At 39.1% G+C, this 24,473-nt stretch overlaps 1 protein-coding gene across 2 annotated transcripts in view; it reads left to right on the top strand.

Moving 5' to 3' along the window:
* The first annotated feature begins 1,063 nt into the window (after window positions 1-1,063).
* brf1a (BRF1 general transcription factor IIIB subunit a) overlaps window positions 1,064-24,473 on the top strand; it is a 56,286-nt gene continuing 32,876 nt past the window's right edge. Inside the window, exons 1-6 of one of the 2 annotated variants that reach the window (XM_082154274.1) lie at window positions 1,064-1,526; window positions 2,496-2,713; window positions 13,963-14,043; window positions 16,616-16,789; window positions 22,048-22,079; window positions 23,104-23,176. In XM_082154274.1, the coding sequence (XP_082010400.1) occupies window positions 2,536-2,713; window positions 13,963-14,043; window positions 16,616-16,789; window positions 22,048-22,079; window positions 23,104-23,176 (538 nt within the window). In that variant the 5' untranslated portion in view covers window positions 1,064-1,526; window positions 2,496-2,535. Of the gene's footprint in view, window positions 1,527-2,495; window positions 2,714-13,962; window positions 14,044-16,615; window positions 16,790-22,047; window positions 22,080-23,103; window positions 23,177-24,473 lie in introns of those variants that run through there. The other variant, XM_082154275.1, reaches the window with a different exon arrangement.

Here is a 24,473-nt window from a genome sequence, read left to right on the forward strand (position 1 = left end):
TATATTTTGCTGCGTTGAGCTTTCCTTCCCTGATGAGTCCCCCAGTCCTTGAAAACACCCCCACAGCATGATGCTGCTATCACCACACTTTACTGGGATGGTATTGTGCAGGTGATGAGCAGTGCCTTTCCTCCACATGATGCGTGGAACTGAGGTTCATCAGACCTGAGAATATTGTTTCTCACAGTCTGAAAGAGTCCTTCAGGTGCTTTTTTGCAAGGAGAGACTTGCATTCTGCCATTAAGCCCAGATTGGTATTGCAGTGATTTTTGTCCTTCTGTAAATTTCTCCTATCTACATATATGATCATGGAGCTAAACCAGAGTGACCATCAGCTTCTTGGTCATCACTCTAACCAAGGCCCTTCTCCATCGATTGCTCAGCTCTAGGAAGAGTCCTGGTTGTACCAAACTTCTTCCATTAAGAATTGTGGAGGCTATATGCTTTTGTGAATCTTCAATACAGCAGAATGTGTTGTTTTTTGTAGTCTTCCCCAGATCTGTCTTGACACAATCCTGTCTCTGAGCTCTACAGGCAGTTCCTTTGACCTCATGGCTTGGTTTTACAATTTCAGCTGTTAGACCCTTTATGTGTGTGTGCCTTTCCAAATCATACCCATTCAATTGAATTTGCCACCCGAACTGTAGTAACATCTACAAGCGATAGTACTGAATGCTCCTTAGCTGAATTTCAAGTGTCCCAGAAAAGGGTATGAATACTTATGCAATATAATTATTTTTAAAAATTAAATAAAATGTACATATAAATTTGCAAAGCTATCACAAATCTGTTGTTTGCTTTGTCATTATAGTGTATGGAGTGTAGATTAATGTAAAAAAAGAAAAAGAAAGTAATTTAAAGTAGTTTAAATAAGGCAACAACAACATAAAAGGTGAAAATTAAGGTTTTTGAATACTTTCGCAAGCCACTGTATATTTATGCACATTTGTAAATAGTCTAGTCTATTTGGTTCTATTAATTCTGCATCTTTAGGGTATTTTTTGCTTAATTCTATTGAACACAACAAACTTGCACGCTACGTTTACATGTTACGTCAGTTTAATAAGAGCGTTTCGGAAAGGGAAAACCATCCATTAGTCACCAAGCAATTCAATCTTTTAAATCGTATACTTTTTTTATTCAACATTGTTTTTATTAGTAAATCATTAAAAAAGAACAACAGTGTTTTAATACGGCGCCGTTGTCTCTCACAGTATGTTATAATGGACGCGAGCAGTTATGACACCCCTCCGCGCTGCTCATGTTGGTATGAACCGCATCGCACGCTGACTGGAAACATGTGGCTTGCTATGTTTTTTGGATAGTGGAGTCTCAATTTGCCGGTTTGTCATGTAGAGAAACACATCGCATCTTTTGGTCAATAACTCAGTGATACAGTCTGTAAAACGGCTGAAGACCAGGAACACACAGTTGTCACCCCGACAGACAGGAACTGAAGGGCCTTTAACGGTCTCTCTGGATCAGACAGGTGAAGCCTGCGATTCGTTATTTTCCAGCTGCTCGAGGTACGTCTTCTTTTCAATCTAAATAATTAATCAGCCGACATCTGCACAGATTGTTACGGTTATTGGAAAGGTTTTGGGTAATTCCAGATTTGCTTGTAAAGTAAGCAGATTGCCACGTTGCAACGGTGCTGCTTGCATGACATTGATTAGAAGAGTGTCACTTCCCTTGACCCCTCAAGAATCGTGTTCATTTAGGATTCGATCTGTTTGACATGGATTCTGGGCGTTTAAGTCTATACCGGGGATGTCTGCTGCAACGTGGGCTTGTTGGAGGCGCAGTTCACTTGGCGCCCTCACAGCGGCGCTGCTGCGCCACTTTAAAAATGAGAATTCAGTATGTTTTTTAGACCAGTCAAGCCAAAAGTGACACTGCATATTATATAAAGCAGATGTTTTAAAACTTTTTTTTAATGCCAAGGACCCCTACATATGGTAATCACTTAAGTAGCCTAATATATAATGGCTACTGTATATTTTAAGATATAAAAAAACAAAAAAAATCTTAAGTGTAATATAGAGATGTTGTTTCCAAAATTAAATTAATGGCTTTTATAATATCACTGTACTGAGGCCAAAACAAATGATTGAGATATTTTTTTTTTTTACTGAAATGTCAATAGTTCTTAATAAATGTATTATAAAAAAATATATCTTGAGTATTTATTTTCTATGAAATTGGCAAATTGTATTTTATTCTACATAGTATTAAAGTGGGATGTTCAAAACTGGGATTTGGTGTTTTGTTAATCCATTCATTTCCATTTGGTCTTTAGAAACTGTATTGCCATAATATCAAGACCAATACTGAATGCAATAATTATTAGTTACTAGTCTTAGTGAATGGTCAATCAGACTTTGAATGACCCACAGCTGTAGTCTTAGTTCAGACTAAAGTCTGCCACTGACAGCTCATATGTGGCTCTAAGATTCACTCATATCTTTTTATTTTTAATTTTTATATGCATTTAGAGATCATTCCTCATATTGTGTGAGCTGACTGGTCGTGACCATGAGGAGGTGTAAGAATTGTGGAGGGACGGACATTGATGTGGACCAGGCACGGGGTGATGCCGTGTGCATGAGTTGCGGCTCCGTGCTGGAGGACAACATCATCGTTTCCGAGGTAACCTTCGTGGAGAACAGTGGAGGAGGATCGTCCGCCGTAGGGCAGTTTGTCGCTGGTGACTGTGAGTGATAGTTCATCTACACACTGAAATTGTTTAATTTGTTAATGAGGGAATAATCTTTTATTTTTTTTATTTTTTTATTTTTACAAAATTTGTTATTTGTGTGTATCTCAGGGGATCCGAACGAAAAGCTATATGATATTGTCCTCTATCTCACCATCCATTAGATAGGGTTGTTATGAACCTTGATTGGAAACAGGTCCAGTTCTCAAATGTCAGCCCGTGAAATCTTTTTTTTATATTATTTATTATATTTTTATATAATCTGCTTCCACTTTTATACTTTGGGTACTTTCAAAGGAATTTCTAGTCTTGCAGTTTTGGATAATTTCACTTTTCTGAATTATTGAATTGTCCTGAAATCTTCCCACATGTTTGAAAAGTTTGTATATGGCAACTTTTTTTTTATCTGCGCATGTCTTGCATAGCATGTTTGAGAGTTTAAAGGTACAATATGTAAGAATTTTGCATTAAAATATCCCAAAATCTCAAGGCCAGTGTTATATATTTTGTTAAGTTGATTACTTACAATATCCCAAATGTTTCCAACTATTTTTAAATCGTGAGAAAATTGCGATTTTATCCAAGGAAACGGGGCGTTAGAACAGGGGGGAGCTGGGAGTCGCCAGTCAATTGCGTCATATCTGCGTTACCCTCGGTTTCCGCTCGTACTGCGTGGAGTCCTGGACAAATGCGGAAGTTGTAGTTGTAGCGTCTATCAAGCTACAAACTTTAGCTTGTTTCTTGCAGTCGTTATGGTACACAATTATTCTTTACCGATTGCTGCTGGTTCTGTCGACAAAGCATGCTTAATTTTATATTTTCCAAATGTAGCATTCGGTAATAGTTATGTTTATGTAAGGAAAGTATTATTGCTTTAGATTTGTGTTTAGTTTATTGACATTGTTTATCACGTCTGGTGTTTATGGCCATGTAAATAAACATAGCATGTGTTATACATAAAGATTAATCAGTATTTTGGCAAATGATGTGGGCATGTTCGAATGTACTTTTACAACAATTGTTTAGAACACGTAAAACTGCGCAGCGTTATCACAACAATGAATTCAACAAATACAGTAACATCTATGATAACCAATTTAGTATTAAACCTTACTTTTCTTGCGGTTAATTCATTTTAATGAAATAAAAGTGTGATGAGGTTTAAGAGTCAGGAAGGAAGAAGACAGGGGTCGGCGTGACTGGGACTCGTAGGCTACTTTATTAAAATAAAGCAAAACAAACAAAAGCCGCGCACAACGCGCATTCACCGTGGCAACCGCGACGGCACAAAACAGTTCAAAAATGAGAGCTCGAATCCACCGGTTCTCTTTCTCTGCGTCCAATTTTCTCTCCAGTCTCTCGTTCCAGCGCGGCTTATAAGCTCTCCACGCCAATAATACTTTGCACTTGATCTACTTGCTCGTCTCTTCTCTCTCCCGTTACAGACCGCGCTGAACCACGCCCCCCTCGCCACAAAAAGCATGTCATTAAACGCAACATTTATAAAAATAGAACTTAGCCTCATCCATGAACATGATTTTTCGATTCCCGTCTGACTGATTTACATCCACGGTGGAGTTTAAAACGACAGTTCCCATCATTCCACGCTCCTTCACATCGTCATCAAGCTACGCCGTTGTTGTTGTTTGGAATGTAGCGCCCTCTAGCGGCAAAAATTCTTGCATATTGTACCTTTAATGGCGGAGCTATCAAGATAGGGGAGTGATCCTTTTGGGTAGGGGCGTGTTTGTTTTGGTGTTTTCAAATATCAACAGCATTTCTCAGAAACTTACTGCATCTTTAAAGGGCATATTGCAAGGGTTTTTTTTCTTTCAGAATTGAAGCTGCAGTCCGTAACTTTTTTTGGGTTAAAGCCACACTAAGTAGAAATTGTGTTTTTGTCAAACAGCGACCCCTAGAGTCGCTGTGGAATACTTGCACTGTCGTAAATATATTATATTATAACGTTTTTACATGATTGCAGCTAAATCACAAGTAAATAGTCTATAGGTCTAGACCTACTGTATAATTTAATTTGTGTTGTTTTTATTGGAATGTAAACATTACAAAATGCCAGATAACATCAATTAAGTAAAATGTACGTCGCATTATTTCATAACATTGGCCGTTATGATGTCATTAGACATGATTATTGCAATTTATCATAATAGTTTGCAAATTGTGCTCGTTTACACTATTTACAACCTCTACGTTAGGCTTATTTATGATAACTAGATGTACCGCATCGCGGTACAAAATATGACCGCCGCTCAGGCCTGCACTGGCTTTCCACAAAAATAAATGACGTGGAGTAATTTGGCTGTATTGCGTGTTTATGTATATACCTAAAAAAAGTAATAGTATGTGCATGTCTGTGTGTGTGTGTGTGTGTGTGTGTTTGTGTATGTGTGTGTCTGTGTGTGTGTGTGTGTGTGTGTGTCTGTGCGTGTATGTATGTGTGCGTACATGTGTGCGCGTGTGTGTTTGTGTGTGTGTGTCTGTGCATGTGGATTTGTATGTGTGTGTATGGGTGTGTGTCTGTGCGTGTGGATGTCAGTGTGTGTGCATGCTTGCGTTTGTTTGTATTCCTGCATGTGTGTGTGTGACAGTATCATCCTAAACCAGCAACCTTTCGCTCAACAGCACCATCTACAGGCCGATGAGTGTACAGTCACTAAATGTGCACATAAATGAATTTATTTTATACCCCCCCATGGATGAAATTCTACAAAACTTAGCAGAGGATACCCCCAGAGGATGTCAAGTTAATCATACACATTAAATATGGTGCAGTTCTGAACATCTCCACTGCAGATAGGGGCGATTAAAGCAGAATAATATTGCATTTTCATTTTTTATGGGAGGGGCGCAAATCACAAATGAGTGATTATGGGCTAGGTTGATGTGGGCCCTTAAGAGCAACATACCATAAAAATTTCTTCATCCTCGGTGCCACGGTTCAGGTAGTTATTTAGGAAAAACTGCATTTTTGGGGGTTTGGGGGGGCCCAGCGCGGGGAGGGGGAGGGCTTGGAATGGCCCCCGGGGACCAAACGAAATTTTTCCGTAGAAGTCTAGTGGGGCTACATGCCCACCAAATTTCATGTTCCCCGGTGTTTCGGTGTCCCTGGTATCGTTGACGAAAAATTTACGGGGGCCCCAGCGCAGGGGGGGGAAGTGGCCCCCGGGGACCAAACGAAATTTTTCCGTAAAAGTCTAGTAGACCAACATACCATAAAAATGTCTTCATCCCCGGTGCCACGGTTCAGGTAGTTATTTAGGAAAAACTGCATTTTTTTGGGTTTGGGGGGGCCCAGCGCGGGGGGGGAGTGGCCCCCAGGGACCAAACGAAATTTTTCCGTAGAAGTGTAGTGGGGCTACATGCCCACCAAATTTCATGTTCCCCGGTGCTTCGGTGTCCCTGGTATCGTTGACGAAAAATTTACGGGGGCCCCAGCGCGGGGGGGGAAGTGGCCCCCGGGGACCAAATGAAATTTTTCCGTAAAAGTCTAGTAGACCAACATACCATAAAAATTTCTTCATCCTCGGTGCCACGGTTCAGGTAGTTATTTAGGAAAAACTGCATTTTTTTGGTTTTGGGGGGCCCAGCGCGGGGGGGGGAGTGGCCCCCGGGGACCAAACGAAATTTTTCCGTAGAAGTCTAGTGGGGCTACATGCCCACCAAATTTCATGTTCCCCGGTGCTTCGGTGTCCCTGGTATCGTTGACGAAAAATTTACGGGGGCCCCAGCGCGGGGGGGGAAGTGGCCTCCGGGGACCAAACGAAATTTTTCCGTAAAAGTCTAGAATACCAACATACCATAAAAATTTCTTCATCCTCGGTGCCACGGTTCAGGTAGTTATTTAGAAAAAACTGCATTTTTTTGGGTTTGGGGGGGCCCAGCGCGGGGGGGGAGTGGCCCCCGGGGACCAAACGAAATTTTTCCTTAGAAGTCTAGTGGGGCTACATGCCCACCAAATTTCATGTTCCCCGGTGTTTCGGTGTCCCTGGTATGGTTGACGAAAAATTTACGGGGGCCCCAGCGCGGGGGGGGGGAAGTGGCCCCCGGGGACCAAATGAAATTTTTCCGTAAAAGTCTAGTAGACCAACATACCACAAAAATGTCTTCATCCTCGGTGCCACGGTTCAGGTAGTTATTTAGAAAAAACTGCATTTTTTGGGGTTTGGGGGGGCCCAGCGCGGGGGGGGAGTGGCCCCCGGGGACCAAATGAAATTTTTCCTTAGAAGTCTAGTGGGGCTACATGCCCACCAAATTTCATGTTCCCCGGTGTTTCGGTGTCCCTGGTATCGTTGACGAAAAATTTACGGGGGCCCCAGCGCGGGTGGGGGGAGTGGCCCCCGCGGACCAAACGAAATTTTTCCGTAAAAGTCTAGTAGACCAACATACCATAAAAATGTCTTCATCCTCGGTGCCACGGTTCAGGTAGTTATTTAGGAAAAACTGCATTTTTTGGGGTTTGGGGGGGCCCAGCGCGGGGGGGGAGTGGCCCCCGGGGACCAAACGAAATTTTTCCTTAGAAGTCTAGTGGGGCTACATGCCCACCAAATTTCATGTTCCCCGGTATTTCGGTGTCCCTGGTATCGTTGACGAAAAATTTAAGGGGGCCCCAGCGTGGGGGGGGAAGTGGCCCCCGGGGACCAAACGAAATTTTTCCTTAGAAGTCTAGTGGGGCTACATGCCCACCAAATTTCATGTTCCCCGGTGTTTCGGTGTCCCTGGTATGGTTGACGAAAAATTTACGGGGGCCCCAGCGCGGGGGGGGGGGAAGTGGCCCCCGGGGACCAAATGAAATTTTTCCGTAAAAGTCTAGTAGACCAACATACCACAAAAATTTCTTCATCCTCGGTGCCACGGTTCAGGTAGTTATTTAGGAAAAACTGCATTTTTTTGGGTTTGGGGGGGCCCAGCGTGGGGGGGGAGTGGCCCCCGGGGACCAAACAAAATTTTTCCTTAGAAGTCTAGTGGGGCTACATGCCCACCAAATTTCATGTTCCCCGGTGTTTCGGTGTCCCTGGTATCGTTGACGAAAAATTTAAGGGGGCCCCAGCGCGGGGGGGGAAGTGGCCCCCAGGGACCAAACGAAATTTTTCCGTAAAAGTCTAGTAGACCAACATACCATAAAAACTTCTTCATCCTCGGTGCCACGGTTCAGGTAGTTATTTAGGAAAAACTGCATTTTTGGGGGTTTGGGGGGGCCCAGCGCGGGGGGGGAGTGGCCCCCGGGGACCAAACGAAATTTTTCCTTAGAAGTCTAGTGGGGCTACATGCCCACCAAATTTCATGTTCCCCGGTGCTTCGGTGTCCCTGGTATCGTTGACGAAAAATTCAGTAAGGTGACGAAAAAAAAAAAAAAAAAAAACTTTGACAATCCCTATATGACCGCTTTCGCTAGCTACGCTAGCGGCGGTCATAATTATGTGAGATATTGAAAGCTGTTCTCATGATAATCGCAGGAATCAACGTCAACAGCGTTGTCTGATATCCGTCAGGACTACGTGATAAATAGGCCTACACCTCACAACACCTGAGTTCAGCTGGCAAACTAATTCGTGAGGCATAGCTATCTGATTTATCAAAACGATTCCATTTACACCTGGTCACATAAATGTATTTTTGCGAAACGGATTTAAATTCGATCTTCAATTCTCGCGCTATATGCAGATTTAATGGAGTGCACGTCACCGAGATATGAGCTGCATTTTATAGATCATCAGCTAAAATTTCAAAATCAAAGACCGCAATAAGAGAGAGCAGTAACAGCCCTGGTAAGATCATTTCATTTCTTTACTTTTAATGATGAAGATTGTGTGTTAAGCGTCTGCGACTTACTTTCACTTTGATTTGCGATAGTTTGCACGTTGGCTTGTTGCAGTTGCTCATCTGCGGTGATGCGTGTTCCAGCGCGTCGTCATTTCTGGATATAACATTATAGCCTATACAACGCTCTCACACGTTTTTTTTTTTTTTTTTTTGCATTTTTGGGAGGAGTACAATTTACATATATGGTTTCAAAAACCATATGCATTTACACTTGTCCAGTTTCGTCTGGAATGCGTCTCAGATCTCCTCCTGAAGTGGTTTGAGGGATCGGATTCAAATCCGTCTCAAATGCGTTTCGGAGGGCATTTAAACCTTTTCACGATCGGATAGCTATCCGATCTGAGAAAATGCATGAAGTGGCCAGGTGTAAACAACCCCCATGACAAAAACATACGCACGAAAGCCGAAAACAAACGCTGGTTGGCCTCTCATGTCCAAATTTGACGAAGTGGTGGGGGAAGTGACGTATGCCGTAAAGCAGTCGAATTTTGTAGTTCTTTTTGTGCTCTGGTTACTACCCGAACCCCGAAGTTACATAGTGCCAGTAAAAGCGATACAGACCCTGTCAGGCTATGGCAGACGTGTCATTCAACCTATTGTAAGTCGATGTACCATCACAAGGATCTTGGAAATATATTATGAAGGTTGAAAAGTTACATAGTGTTACTTTAAAAATGATCCAAAATACATTTTTGAGTGAGTACATAACCAGCCAGTGTTCAAAACTATCAGCTTGCCTTAGCTCGATTCAAAACGGTAAGCTTGTAATAATGTTTTTAATTCCAGTGGTACTGGTGGATTTCTGTGGGAAATTCGAGCATGTCTTTGCGTCATTACGTCACATCTGTACACATAAAGAAGGAGTCTTGGCTGGTAGGCTATATTGCGTGTGAGGATGTTGGTGATGGAGATTTATAGCCTTTTCTCACAGCACTTGATACAAACTTATCAATTTGATGGCGGATCCAGAAAGGTTCAAACGACAATCACGAGTGACAACTGGAGAGTCACCCGTTGTAAACGCAAAAGACTTCGGAGTGGCTACAGAAGAAAAGAGACTGCAGCCGGGCCCATGCGAAAACAAGGATAAATATCGGGAGGGCATTAAATGTAGTCACGCAATGCTGATGTTGTTAACATTAACAATTTGAGAACAAAGTATAATTTGCACGGTTTGACGTGATATGATAAGCGATCTTTAGATTTAATCAGCGCTATTTACTGTAATGCTTTTTTTCCCTTAGTTGGTCAGAACAAAAGTGTTACTTGTTCAGATGACATTTTCCGGTGAAAATTCTTATGTTGGTCATGCTTCCAAAAAGTAGAATCTGTGATTGCGAATGACAGTATCCACACCGGCGCGGTGACTGACAGCCGCATATTCTCCTCAAAACATTGGATTCATCCGCGCTGTGCTGTGCCGAGGCACAACCCATGTAAAGTTGAGAATTCCGTGAATAACTGCAATTGCAGATTTCGAACAGAGATTGTGACAAAGAGGAAAAACTACGGACTGCAGTTAATGCAGAATTTTTTATTGTTTTGCAAGACATAAGGGCACAGATTTAGTAGAAAACGTGACAGTTTCCTTGACCGTGTTGAAAAACCACTTTATTTTTTTTAAACATCGCGTCATTTTACTTCACGAGAGGGAGTCGTTTGCCGGTGGTAGGTTGATATTCAGTTGGAGCGGTTGTGATTTCAGTGTGTTTTTGGCAGTTATTGTATTTCAATTTATAATCGTCACGGTAAATTATTGTGTTTGTGGAGGTTGCACAAACTCCAGCCTGTCAGGACCTCGAGTCCACAGGTTTTGGTCCACAGAAAAAGTACAGCGCCGCTATCTTCCGTGCCTGGGTGTGTTTTGTGCAGGTGAAGAGACGGGACTTCACTTCTGCATCTGCTTCGAAAAACGCGGTAGTGTGTAGCGTTCAATTTAGACCGGAAGATTATAATCCCGGCGATATGATGGATTTCAACATGGCGTGCCGAAGCAAGAACCAAGCGAGACTCCAGGCTGGTGCGGTTCCTTCAGTGCACACGGTCACAGCACCTTCATCGGGCCGCCCGGTCCGTCGTCACATCAGCATGTGGTTCGGCCGGGAAACATAATGCTCACAGATCCGTCAGAGATCACTTAGTGTACATTTGTTTTACAAAACGTGCCTTGTCTTAATTTAATACATGAACATATCCTACATAAACTTTTAATGTAATGCTTTTATGTGTGTTATTAGTCTGCAGCGAAACTTCTTATTATCATAAATGGTTCTATAATTCATTTTCAGTCTGTAAAAAATCACTTTAGGTTTTAATATTTGTGTTGGCTGTTTCTACATAAAAAGTTTTTATACAGTGATTGTGATTCTTTTTTTATTCATTGTCTCCAAAACAGGGTCATTCAAAGCGTGAACGTAACCCTAACCCTAAGAAATTAAAGTCTCATAATGGCTGATACATAATAATAATCTACAATATTTTGATCTGGCCATAGTGTTACATATCGTCAGCTAACATGTATCTACAGTGAGGAAAATAAGTATTTGAACACCCTGCTATTTTGCAAGTTCTCCCACTTGGAAATCATGGAGGGGTCTGAAATTGTCATCGTAGGTGCATGTCCACTGTGAGAGACATAATCTCAACAAAAAAAATCCAGAAATCACAATATATGATTTTTTAACTATTTATTTGTATGATACAGCTGCAAATAAGTATTTGAACACCTGTCTATCAGCTAGAATTCTGACCCTCAAAGACCTGTTAGTCTGCCTTTAAAATGTCCACCTCCACTCCATTTATTATCCTAAATTAGATGCACCTGTTTGAGGTCGTTAGCTGCATAAAGACACCTGTCCACCCCATACAATCAGTAAGAATCCAACTACTAACATGGCCAAGACCAAAGAGCTGTCCAAAGACAGACAAAATTGTACTCCTCCACAAGGCTGGAAAGGGCTACGGGGAAATTGCCAAGCAGCTTGGTGAAAAAAGGTCCACTGTTGGAGCAATCATTAGAAAATGGAAGAAGCTAAACATGACTGTCGATCTCCCTCGGACTGGGGCTCCATGCAAGATCTCACCTCGTGGGGTCTCAATGATCCTAAGAAAGGTGAGAAATCAGCCCAGAACTACACGGGAGGAGCTGGTCAATGACCTGAAAAGAGCTGGGACCACCGTTTCCAAGGTTACTGTTGGTAATACACTAAGACGTCATGGTTTGAAATCATGCATGGCACGGAAGGTTCCCCTGCTTAAACCAGCACATGTCAAGGCCCGTCTTAAGTTTGCCAATGACCATTTGGATGATCCAGAGGAGTCATGGGAGAAAGTCATGTGGTCAGATGAGACCAAAATATAACTTTTTGGTCATAATTCCACTAACCGTGTTTGGAGGAAGAAGAATGATGAGTACCATCCCAAGAACACCATCCCTACTGTGAAGCATGGGGGTGGTAGCATCATGCTTTGGGGGTGTTTTTCTGCACATGGGACAGGGCGACTGCACTGTATTAAGGAGAGGATGATCTGGGCCATGTATTGCGAGATTTTGGGGAACAACCTCCTTCCCTCAGTTAGAGCATTGAAGATGGGTCGAGGCTGGGTCTTCCAACATGACAATGACCCGAAGCACACAGCCAGGATAACCAAGGAGTGGCTCTGTAAGAAGCATATCAAGGTTCTGGCGTGGCCTAGCCAGTCTCCAGACCTAAACCCAATAGAGAATCTTTGGAGGGAGCTCAAACTCTGTGTTTCTCAGCGACAGCCCAGAAACCTGACTGATCTAGAGAAGATCTGTGTGGAGGAGTGGGCCAAAATCCCTCCTGCAGTGTGTGCAAACCTGGTGAAAAACTACAGGAAACGTTTGACCTCTGTAATTGCAAACAAAGGCTACTGTACCAAATATTAACATTGATTTTCTCAGGTGTTCAAATACTTATTTGCAGCTGTATTATACAAATAAATAGTTAAAAAATCATACATTGTGATTTCTGGATTATTTTTTTTTGATTATATCTCTCACAGTGGACATGCACCTACGATGACAATTTCAGACCCCTCCATGATTTCTAAGTGGGAGAACTTGCAAAATAGCAGGGTGTTCAAATACTTATTTTCCTCACTGTATAAGCTAACACTGGTGTCTCACCAAGACACCTGCCCTGTTCTCCTCACACCACAACTCAATTAGTCTCATCTGACCGTTGTTTTGTCTAATCCTGGCCTGTCCCTGTCCTCTTGGCTGCATAGGCTCATAATTATATGGCTGATAAATACGAGTGAACATTTACAATATCCTCAGCGTCCTAACTGTCATTGCGATCCATTGCTTTCCTATTGTTCAAATTGGCCCACTCCCTTCCGTTACATCACTTACGGTTTTGGCGATATTCAGATGCGAAAGTAAAATTTTCTCACAAAAACGACTCCAGAAGCCTTAATAGCGTTTTATAAGTATATATTTAAAGCAAATCTACTTCCTACATTATTTTCTATACATTGAGTCACTGGGTACTCTAACCTGCAATATGCCCTTTTGAGTGGGATGAGTTTTTATTTTTATTTTGAACTGCAGTACCGTCTTTGAACACCAGATGGCTGCCAAGTTGTTTTTTTAAAACTAATGTTCTGCAATGGTGGTCATGTGCAACAAAATTCCATATTCTGTAAAACAGGGCACTTCGCTTCCGGTTCAGGTCTTCTGTATGTGCTTTGTTAAATATAGAGCTGTTTTAATCAAGATGCCTTCAAAGGAGTGAGCAAAGATGAACAACACCATTATCCATCTCATATGCAGATTGATATCTAGAAGTTTTTATTTTTCTTCTCACTAACATTTGGATATTAAAATTGAATAAAACACTAACAATAAAAATAACTAGCTAGGTTAGCTGATTGCATTAAAAGTGCTTAGATATCGCCGTCAGGTCATACCGCTGTTAACACTTTCTCCAATAAGACAAGTTTTCCTGTTTGTTCATGTGACATTCGACATAAACCCTGTGAAAACATTTTATAGTGGAAGTTGACTTTACACAGCTCATGTAGTTTAAACATGGCAAATATTAATTTTGAATATAAGTGTTGTTTTTACCTTTCTTCTAAGATAATTAAGTATTGGGTAAGATAACGTGTATTAGGCAAGGCAAGTTTATTTGTATAGCACTCTATACACAATAATACAAAGTACTTCACAGAGCCGTTATAAAAACAAACTAAAATATTTTAAATCTTTTAAGAACATAAAAATATTAATGGGAAGAGATTGATTAAAACAAATAAGAACAAACCAAAAGCATTGATAAAAGAACATATACTATAATTCTTAGTTATGAAAAGTATATTTTTCTGTTCTCATAATATTAGTATTAGTATTAATATATTTTATCTTTGCTCTGTTGTAGCATCTGGAAATGTTCCATCATTGGGAGGAAACTTCCACACTGGCGTTGGGAGGGAGTCCAGGGCTGCCACTCTGCAGAATGGTGAGCGTTCATAATATACAGTATTTTCCATTCATGAAGAATTCATATGTTCTTCATATAGACTTAATTTACACTTCATGACAGTCAGAAAGCAGACATAAAGCATAGACACTGACATTCAAAAGTTTGGGATCAGTAAGATTTTTCTTTTATACTTTTTGAAAGATTCCTATGCCCACTAATTCCACATTTATTTAATCAAATACAGTTATATTGTGAAATATAATTACAATTTAAAATAACTGTTTTCCATACTTTAAAATGCAATCTATTCCTGTGATGGCAAAGCTGAATTTTCAGCATCATTACTCCCGTCTTCAGTGTCACACAATCCTTCAGAAATCTTTCTAATATGCTGATTTGGTGATCAAGAAACATTTCTTACTATTATCAATGTTGAAAACAAAGAGCTGTGCTGCTTAATGTTTTTGTGGAAATCGTGATAATCTTTTCCCAGGATTCTTTGATTTAAAAAAGTTTAAAAGAACAGCATCCGAACAGAACTCTTTTATAACAAAATAAATGTCTTTAATGTCTCTTTTGGCCATTTTGATGTGTCCATGCAGGCTGAATAAAAGTATCAATTTCTTAAAAAAAAATAATAAAAAAATCATGGTGCTCCCAAATGTATATTAATTGTAGTGAATGTAACTTTTCTTTCTATGTGACTTAAGGTGACTTTTTTTATCTAAATATTTTAATCGCTTGCTTAATTCATTCATACAGAGCTATAGATGTTAATTTATTCCTTTATCATACAAATGTCATGTTTTTTGGCAAATTATGTCATTGTGACGTCTATATTGTGTGTTTTTTTATTTTTATTTAAGGGTTAAATTGAGTGTGCCAAAGCATTTCCTATGAATATGAGATGGTACAATGTGTCACTGAAAAGTTACAACTTGTACGATATTGTGTTACATATGTCCGTATAATATTCCGTTTCATTGAACTACATGATTAAACAAGATAGTAGTTAAGTATATGTGTTCTGTGTTTATAAGAAAGGGGGATTCTTTGGAAGCTGTGGGCTTGTGTAATGTGGTTTCAAGTTAAGCGTGTGAAGTTTGTTTCAGCCAGATGGTAATGGTTGTTTTTGAAAGAGGCTTATTAAGCCTGAGAAGTCAGAAGGTGTGGTGGGTTTATGTGCTTTTGTGTAGTAACCGATGAATCAGTTTGGTCAGACAACCGTATGGTCTGTGTGTGTGCTGGGAGGGAAATGCGGAGGCCACTTTATGTGTGTGTGAGGGAATGTACACGTGTGATTAATGGCCTCATGTCTGCATCGAGATTTATACTATCTGTGTGTGGTGAGAGAACAAAAGTTGCTCTGTGAGATCTTGAATCTGTATAAACAGACCTGCTTTCAGCTTGAAGATGCTCTCCTCCCATTCTGAAGGGCCGAACAGCCCGTCCACAGCAGGTGCTCATATATAATGTAACTAGACCCTTAATTTGGAGTAACGCATTTCATTTCAATATGTATTTTTATTATGGTTAAACTATCAGTTTTTGGTGTTAACTTTAAGAATAGTAGAGGTGCTGTATAAGCATTACTATTAGTTGACTGCACATTAGACTAGGATAGGAAAATGTATTAAACACTTTGTATAATAAATAAGTTTAATAATAAGGAATAAAAAGTCTTAAAAAAGACAAAAATCTATGATTCAGCTCTTGTTATTGAATAAAAATGATTTAGCTCTTGAAGTCGGCATGAAATTAAAATCTTTTCGATTTTCTAAATGTGTATTATAGATCTTATTGTGAACGATCCTTCCGTGTTATATATATATATGTTTAATCAAATAAAAAAATTTTGGTCAATTATCCGATTTTTCTTCAATATCATGTCTTTTTTCAGACTTGCACCAAACTCTCCAGTTTTATTCCTATCTGTATTTTGATAAGTTTTTTTTTTTTTTACAGGGGGGGGTTGCTCATATTCCATTCACCTGATTTATGCATTATTTTATTCCTAAAAACATGGTGACTTTTTTTTTTCTTTTTTTTTTTTTTGGCTGTTGACAATATTTTCTGATTTATGGAGTGATTAAAATAGATAACCAAAATCACCTCTATATATATATATAAAAAAAACTTTTAATGGTAATATGCCAACAATAGAATCTAGAATTTTGCACCTGGCTTTATCCAATGTTTAGACTTCCATTCCGGAAATCAATATTTTTTGTTTTTGGATAATCTGTTGCATTCAAATGTACATCGCAGCAAAAAAAGTTGCTACTTCTGTTTCGTCGTGATTTGGAAAAACATGGAAACCAGGAATAATCAATGAGGAAATGGTTTCCTCTCTGTCTGGTTTAAAATAATAAAAAAAATAATAATAAAAAAAAATTAAAAAAAATTCTTCAAATGTTCTTTATTTGTTTGATTTAAACGCAACAGAGTTGGACTGATAACCTAAAGTTTGCTGGTTCAACCCCAAGAAAGGGCAAACCAGGAGCTTTCACCATTTGTGTGTTTCCATTATTCACTTTCGAGGGACTAAACCTGCAGTAAATGTGCTTTGAATAAGTCTGACTGTGATGTTTTGGTTTTCTTTTTTTAGCTAAGCGACAGATAAACCATCTTGGTCATCAGATACAAATGAATCAGCACTGTTTGGACACCGCCTTCAACTTTTACAAGATGGCACTCTGCAAGCATCTGACCAAAGGACGCAAATCATCCCATGTTATCGCCGCCTGCCTCTACCTCGTCTGTCGGACGGAGGGAACACCTCGTATCCTTTTGGCCATGAGGTCATGAAAGCACTTAGAGTAAAAATAAAGTGTCTGTTATTGAGGGTTATACACCATGAATGATGATGTAGATGATAAAGTATTCATAATATGTGATGCATCCGTGTTTGTCAATTGGTTTTAGCTGTGGGTTAAGGCCTGTTCACACCAAGAACGATAACTATACTGATATCTATATTATTGTCCACACCAGCGGACAATTTCGTTCTGTTTATTCTAAGCGCGGGCTGCAGTTATGTCCTGTGCTGCTTTAAATGCCTGAGCAGGATGGATTCTGATTGGCTGTCACAATGTTTTTATCGTTCATCAGCTGGAAAAAAAAATCTGAAAGTGTTTCCAAGGATATCGTTTCTCTGTGCCATTATAGCTGTGGTGTGGACTCTGCTATTCTTTTATATTTAGAACAGTTTTTAAAACTGTATCTTTATCTGTATAGTTATCATTCTTGGTGTGAGTGGGCCTTTAGAGTATAAAATACAGTTCAATGACGGACAGGTGTTTGCAACAGTCAAGAGCTGCTCCCAATCCCACCGTAATGCAGATGTCACAGGTGACATAAACTCAACACTTTTTTGACGTTTCCACAATCTTATCCTTTTGTCAGTCTGCCAATCATGGGATTTAAAATGGCACTCCTTCAGTATTTTGATCATACATTTGTCTTGTAGTTTTTCAGAAATTATGACTATTTGCAATAATATACTAAAGGTGCAGTCACGTTTACCATTGCTTAGAGAATTTTCACAGGTGAAATCTAGTAATTTCAATAAGATTCCACGCAATCAGGAACGTTTTTCCCACGCAGATTTCGCAATGGATTCAAGTTGGTCACATAGATTTGCAGCATTGACGAAAAGAAAGCTGACTGGTTTGAAAGTGACTTCTGTTTGAGCTGGGCGTCATAAATCGCTACACTATTGCCTATAGACTGGACCTTTTTGGGCCGCAAAATTTCACCTATGTGACTGCGACTTAAAGGTGCAATAGGTGATTCTCTACAGAAACATTTTGTTATACTGATTGAAAGTCTCCTCATATCCTGATAGCAATCACTGTTAAACGGTCTAAATGTATTTTTATAAATGTATTTTGTCTGTGGAAGGTGTAGGATCATAAAATGTAAATCCAATCATTATATTCGGTCCGAATTAAATAATACAATGTCCTACCTAACTCGGCCCGAGTTCGAGTCCCGGCTCGTGGACCTTTCCCGATCCCATCCCCGTCTCTCTCCCACCTCGCTTCCTGTCAACTCTCTACTGTCCTGTCCCAATAAAAGGCAAAAATCACCCCAAAAAAACAAAACATTGAGCTTATGCTTATGCTTTTAATGAGTTCACACCATAACTACCGTAATTTAGAGATGGCAACTCGTGACGTTCTAACCGGAGCTGTTCACATCCTCAGACTCAAAATTATGTGTTTCCACGTCAACAGCATCAACACTGCAATGAATCTGCAGAAGTCAGGTACAAGGTCTCCAAGTTGTTTACGCTTTGAGACATGAGGTAGTTTAACGCCGTCTCTTGTGATGCTTTGCCGAGAGTAGCTGTGTGTGTGTGCCTTCATGTGTTTTGGAGGAGGCGTCACTTTGGACGGCGATTTGCAGGGATGGTGGGATCGTATGCTTTCAATGCTAGCAGGCTAATGTTAGCATTTCCTAGAACATCTACTGCACCTTTATAGTATGTGTACTGTGCGCTGTATACAAATATCCAGATGATCTAGTATATTTGTTAATTGCTTGGTTTACAACATAGCCCACTGCACAAAACACTGTATCCCACAATGCAGAGCTGATCTCTCATTTCCAGTGTGGTGAATGAATCGGGGGTGATTATAGCTGCTATCTCTATTTCGACTAATTATTTGATTGAGCTACAAGGAGTTGACCATTTTTTTTTTATCCAAAACTGAGTTGCGAATAAAGTTTTGCCATTTCTTTTTCCCCATGATGATAATTGTACGCTACGTACCTGACTTGATGAGGTCAAGTTATAACAGTGTAGCATACTACTGTTTGAAACGTTTATAAGGGTATAAAGATTAGTCTTTCACATGCCATTTGAAGTATTAGGCTATATACTGTGTAGTATTTAGTAAGTAGTTTGCTAGTAATGCTCTGCATAGTTTTCACATTATAATCTTTACTAATAGTTTTTTTTCAGTGGGGTATACAGCTCTTAATGAACATACGTGTGGATGCTAATTTGAGTATATATACAGGTGGAACTCGAAAAATTTGAATATCGTGCAAAAATGTATGTAATTCAACTTAAAAGGTGAAACAAATATATTATATAGACTCACTACATGCAAAGTGAGATATTTCAAGCCTTTATTTGTCATAATTTTGATGATTATGGCTTACAGCTTATGCAAACCCTAAATTCAAAATCTCTGAAATTTTAAAATTATAACAACTAAAGGCTTGAAATATCTCACTTTGCATGTAATGAATATATATATATACATGTGTATATATATATATATATATTAGTATATTAGTTTCAACTTTTAAGTTGAATTACTGAATTACATGAACTTTTGCACAATATTCAAATTTTTCGAGTTTCACCTGTACTGTATATATACATATATTCTGTGTGTGTATATACACACACACACACACACACACACACACACACACACACACACACACACACACACACACACACACATATGTATATGTGTGTGTGTATATATATATATATTATATATATATATATATATATATATTACATATATATATATATATATATATATATAAAATATATTTAAAGAATGCAAAATAGCATAAAAAAGAGAGATGGTGACTCAGATTGCGTTCCATGGAAAGAAGACGAAGCGGTAGGTACGGAAGAAGAGAGGTTGAGCAAGAGAGGCCCGCTGTGAGGGTAGATGGTCAAAGGTGTTAGTCAGTCGTCTTGATTTGGTCTCCACACGTACATCTGTCTGCATTCCACAACGCACACAAACACTCACAGCGTCTGATGCTTAGTCATATAGCCTCGGTTCTCCCGTGTGTGAACACTCATGATTATTTTTGTAATAATCATCCTACACTCACACTGACTCACACTGAGTCGAAGTCTAACTCAGGTTGTTATCTTTAATGTGTATGTGTATAAAGCCCTTTGTTTCCTGTTTAGCCTGCGCTTCATAAAACCTCATCTGGTGTCCGAGACGGGATTTCACTTATAAGCGAGTTCACAGTGTTTACGTGTGTTCAAAAAGAAGCAGGAAATAAGGCAGGGTGTGTCTCTCAGGAGACTGCATTAGGCCTGTATAAAAATAAAAAAAAGTTTTTGTAAGTAGATTAAAAGTAGATTGGAACACCCTGCTTTAGGTTTGTACAGTTAGTGCACATCCTCCAGCATTTTGCCTAATGCGGCGCAAGTTCAAATCTGGATAATGACAGTAGATATCTCTATTATCCCTCACTACCAATGATAAAAAAGCAGTGAATAGATCTAAATAAATGTTTTAAATACTGTATGGATTTGTTTTACTTTTTAATTCAAGGTGGGTATTAATGTGTTGTCTTTCTAATGGTAATTGACTCAATGTCCACCAGCGTGAGGTGTAGTAGATAATATTCACGGATGGATGGATGAAGGTTTAATTGCACCAGCTGTTATTTTCAGTTATATTATAACTGTTATATTCAGCTGTTATAACTTTAATGCCCTATATGTGAAAACGCTTGAGTATTAGGTGATTATTTTTCAGCTTTCTTCTGCCTTTAACAGTCTGAAAATGTCACCACATTATCACTCACATTTGTGTGAATTTGGATTTTCATGGACAATGCTACTCGCTTTTACTTTTTTGTGCAATTAACAATTAAATGGAGGCAACAGAATCTTTCCGTCTCTCTGAGATTATGCAACATACGTGTTCAGTCAGACATCTGTTAGGGTTATATAAGAACTCAAGAGAGAGCTTTCACTTTCTGCCCAGGAGGAAAAGGGGTGTGTGTGTGTGTGTGTGAGAGAGAGAGAGACGCATTGTTGGTCTCAAGCTCTACTGTACAGGGTAAATTTAGCCAAACATTATTTCTCATTATTTTTCAAACGTTAGTCTGCGAAATGGCTTCTTTCTCTATGGTTAGCTGTTATCTTGTGGAGTTTGTGGATTATTGTAGTTGTTTTCCCATTTTATCCTATTTTTATGTATTTATTATTACATTTTTTTTTCTCTGTTGATGCTTAAAACACTGTGATTTCCATCAAGTAATTATGGAAAACATTAATGGCCTTAAGCTAATTTTGCAATATGTAGGATTTCTCCCTGGAAAGGTCAAATCCTGATCCATCCTAAAAATGATCATTAATTTAACAGGGTCATCCATAATCCCACAATTTAGGATTATCTTTCACTGTTACCGTGGTAACTGAAAATCCCACAATGACTTTTTAATGGGATGTTTTAATACACTTTGTCTTGATTAGACAGGTGTGCTGGTCTCCATGGATACAGAGTACACGGTTGCCAGGAGACGGGGATTTCCAGAGTTCAGGAGGTGGTGGTTCAGTGGAGCTCTGCTCAAAGAGGGAAAATGTCAAGCAAAGAGACCAAATCTGACCAATATCCCTCCCTGTTTCTTGTCGGTCTCTATCTTCACCAAGTGTCCCTGTGTGTGTATATATATGTGTATATATATAATTTCACATTAAAGTTGCCATGAAATGGAAGTTGGTTCTCAAATGAGAAAACAAAATGCAGGGCAGGATTTTGTACATCGGAAAATGATTGGATCATTGCTGGACTGTTGTCGTTTGCTAATTGCTGCGATCTCAGACAGGTTTCTGGAAGTGAGAGATTGTTTTGTCACCATCGCGCCACTAAAAACGTCATAAGAAAAGAGATGTCGATGCAAGGAGGGGAAAATATTTTGATAGAAGATTACAAGGGCTCATGAATAAAAAAAACAATAATGGGCACGGATAAATCATTTATAATACTGAAATATTCCATAAAAAATAAGAATTGTCGGTTTTGATTTAATTGTGACTTTAAGCCATTCTTGCATAATACATAATAAATACTTAATTTGTGAATAATCCAGTTTCTGAAACTGTTAGAGAATGGTAAGGTCATGAGTTCGATGCCCAGAAAATGCATGCATTTAAAAAATTTATATGTTGAATGTATTGTAAGTAGCTCTAGATAAAACTATCTATCAAATACATATGTAAATCCAATTGTGTATGATTTCTTTAACGCACTTTCTCAGACATGCTGCTTGACTTGAGTGACATCCTGCAGGTAAGTTACTAACATCCAAACATGTAAATGCAATCTATCCATCCGATATAGATTCAGCACTGTTTTTAAGTCAAATAAGCAAGTTTGTGACATTATTCTTTCGAAAGGGGGACAAAAAAAATACTAAAATATTCTGATGTAAATTTTTCACTTACAGCTTTTCACTATATATATTTCTTATGCTGATATAATTTTAAAAGAACAGTTTATTAAATTAGAACATAATGCAAATATACGCAGTTTGACTATCAATCCAAGACTTTTGAACCCAGTTATTTATAAATTGTGCATGTATTAGTGTGTGAAAGCCATTTTCTTCCAGCTGGTGTGGCCGTTTTATATTTTTACCCTCCCAGCTGTCCTATTAAACCTCCTCCCTGCCCCACACGCGAACACGCAGACCCTGTCCACTGCGGTATTTGAGTCATTAGGGGATTTTACCAGAGAAAGGACCCATAAATTCCTTTGCTTTCCCCCAGACAGAGGAGCTCTTTTGAGGCATAAGGCTGTTGCCGCCCCTTTCAGGTCAGGAGTGTGTGAGGGCTATCCTACTTTTCAGTGGTCGTGACCTCTGACATCAACCAAAAAAGATTCCTCTTTAATGCTGTGGGGCCCAGATGGAAGAAATAGGGTGTCTGTGTTTGTGCACGTGAATCATTCTTTATGGATATCTTTTTTTTAAAATCATTATTAAGGTGGTCCAAGAAGATAAGTGTTGAGTTATATGATGTTTAAAGCTTGTTTTATGAAATATTCTGTTATTGTAGTTCATCCTCACGGATAAGACACAGATATAAAGTTTGTGAGAAAGTGAAGACTGTGGTGATGCTGGTTCGCATCCAAACCCCAGAGCTATGAACTCTGCAACCTTCAGCATCTGTTAAAATACACAGCGTTATTACAGTCGTCTTGTCCCTTTATTCATCTTATCTCTTTCTCTTATTCTCTGTTATATATTCCCATCGTCTGTTTCTTTTTGTGCTCAACCACAAATTTGTGTCTCACTCTTTATTTCTTGCCCTAGGTGAACGTGTATGTTTTGGGGAAAACCTTCCTCGTTTTAGCCAGGGAGCTGTGCATCAACGCACCAGTTATTGGTAAGCATCAGATATCACAAACAAGTAATTTTGCCCTTTCCCATGATGCTTTGCGGCTCACACAAATTAAACTGGTACTGTACTGTGTGAGTATGTGAATGGGTCAGTATAGTGCTGCTGTTACTACCCAGAGGGTGTTGTGAAACTGCAAAATGTAAAACCTCAATTGAACACTGGATTGATTTGTGCAATGCTTGGTCGTCGTTTTGTCTTTTCCTCACCCTTATGTCATTCCAAACCAGTATGACTGACTTTTGTCTCTGAAACTAGAAGGAAGATATTTGGAAATGTGTCTGATGTTTTCTATGGCCCAAATAATGTTGTTTTGGACCACACTGACTTTTCATTATATGGGCAAACAAACAGATTAAACATTCTTTAAAATATCATCCTTTGTGTTCTGCTGAAGGAAAGTATTATTCATCATACAGGTATGTAATGACATGAGGGTGAGTAAATATTCATTTGTGGGTGATCTCTTTTTTATAGTGATGTCCGGTTCGTGAACGAATCGTTCTTTTGAACCGGTTCTTTTTAGTGAACCGGTCGAACCAGTAAACTAAATTGGACTGAATTGTTCAAAACAGTTCGCATCTTGCATCAGCGCTGATCCACAAGTTACTAAAGTTACTCACTTTTGGACATGCCTGACACAGTCCATCCGACTCAAAATAAACAATATCCCGGAGTATATGTTATTCCAGTAACTCCAACAGTTCACTGAACTTAGACATGTTGTGCTGAGAGAAGTGATGAGCATGAGCAGCTGATAGTGAGCATGCGCGCACTACCGAACGTACAGGTACAGCGGTTCTCGAATCCCCAGTACAGAACCGAGAACTGATTCTTTCAGACACGTTTGACATACTGAGAACCGATGAGCTGAGCATGCGTGCATGTTTCTTCATTGTTGAACATCAATAAGTGTAACAAAATAAAACATGTTGGAAACATGTCTTATCTCTGTATTATTTTAAAGATTGGAAACACAATGAATGGATTGTAAAACTAAACATTTATTATTATACTAAAACATTATTTTCAGGAACAGCTAATTTAATTTATAAGTTGATATAAATCTTTGACGTAAACTCTTGCCAAGGTTTTAAGTGTGCTTATTAAATGTTTATAATGTGTTTATCAAAACATAACGTATTAAACACACTGGAGAGACATCCATCGACTTTTTAGTTTTGTCGACTGTAATACAGGTTTCAGCAGTTCTAAGCTCAGCACACACAGGCCTACTGCTTGTAAAAAAAATATAAAAATAACTTTAGCTGGACAATAACTTTAT

This window comes from Leuciscus leuciscus, assembly GCF_965113295.1.
Source record: "Leuciscus leuciscus genome assembly, chromosome: 22".
NCBI lineage: Eukaryota > Metazoa > Chordata > Actinopteri > Cypriniformes > Leuciscidae > Leuciscus > Leuciscus leuciscus.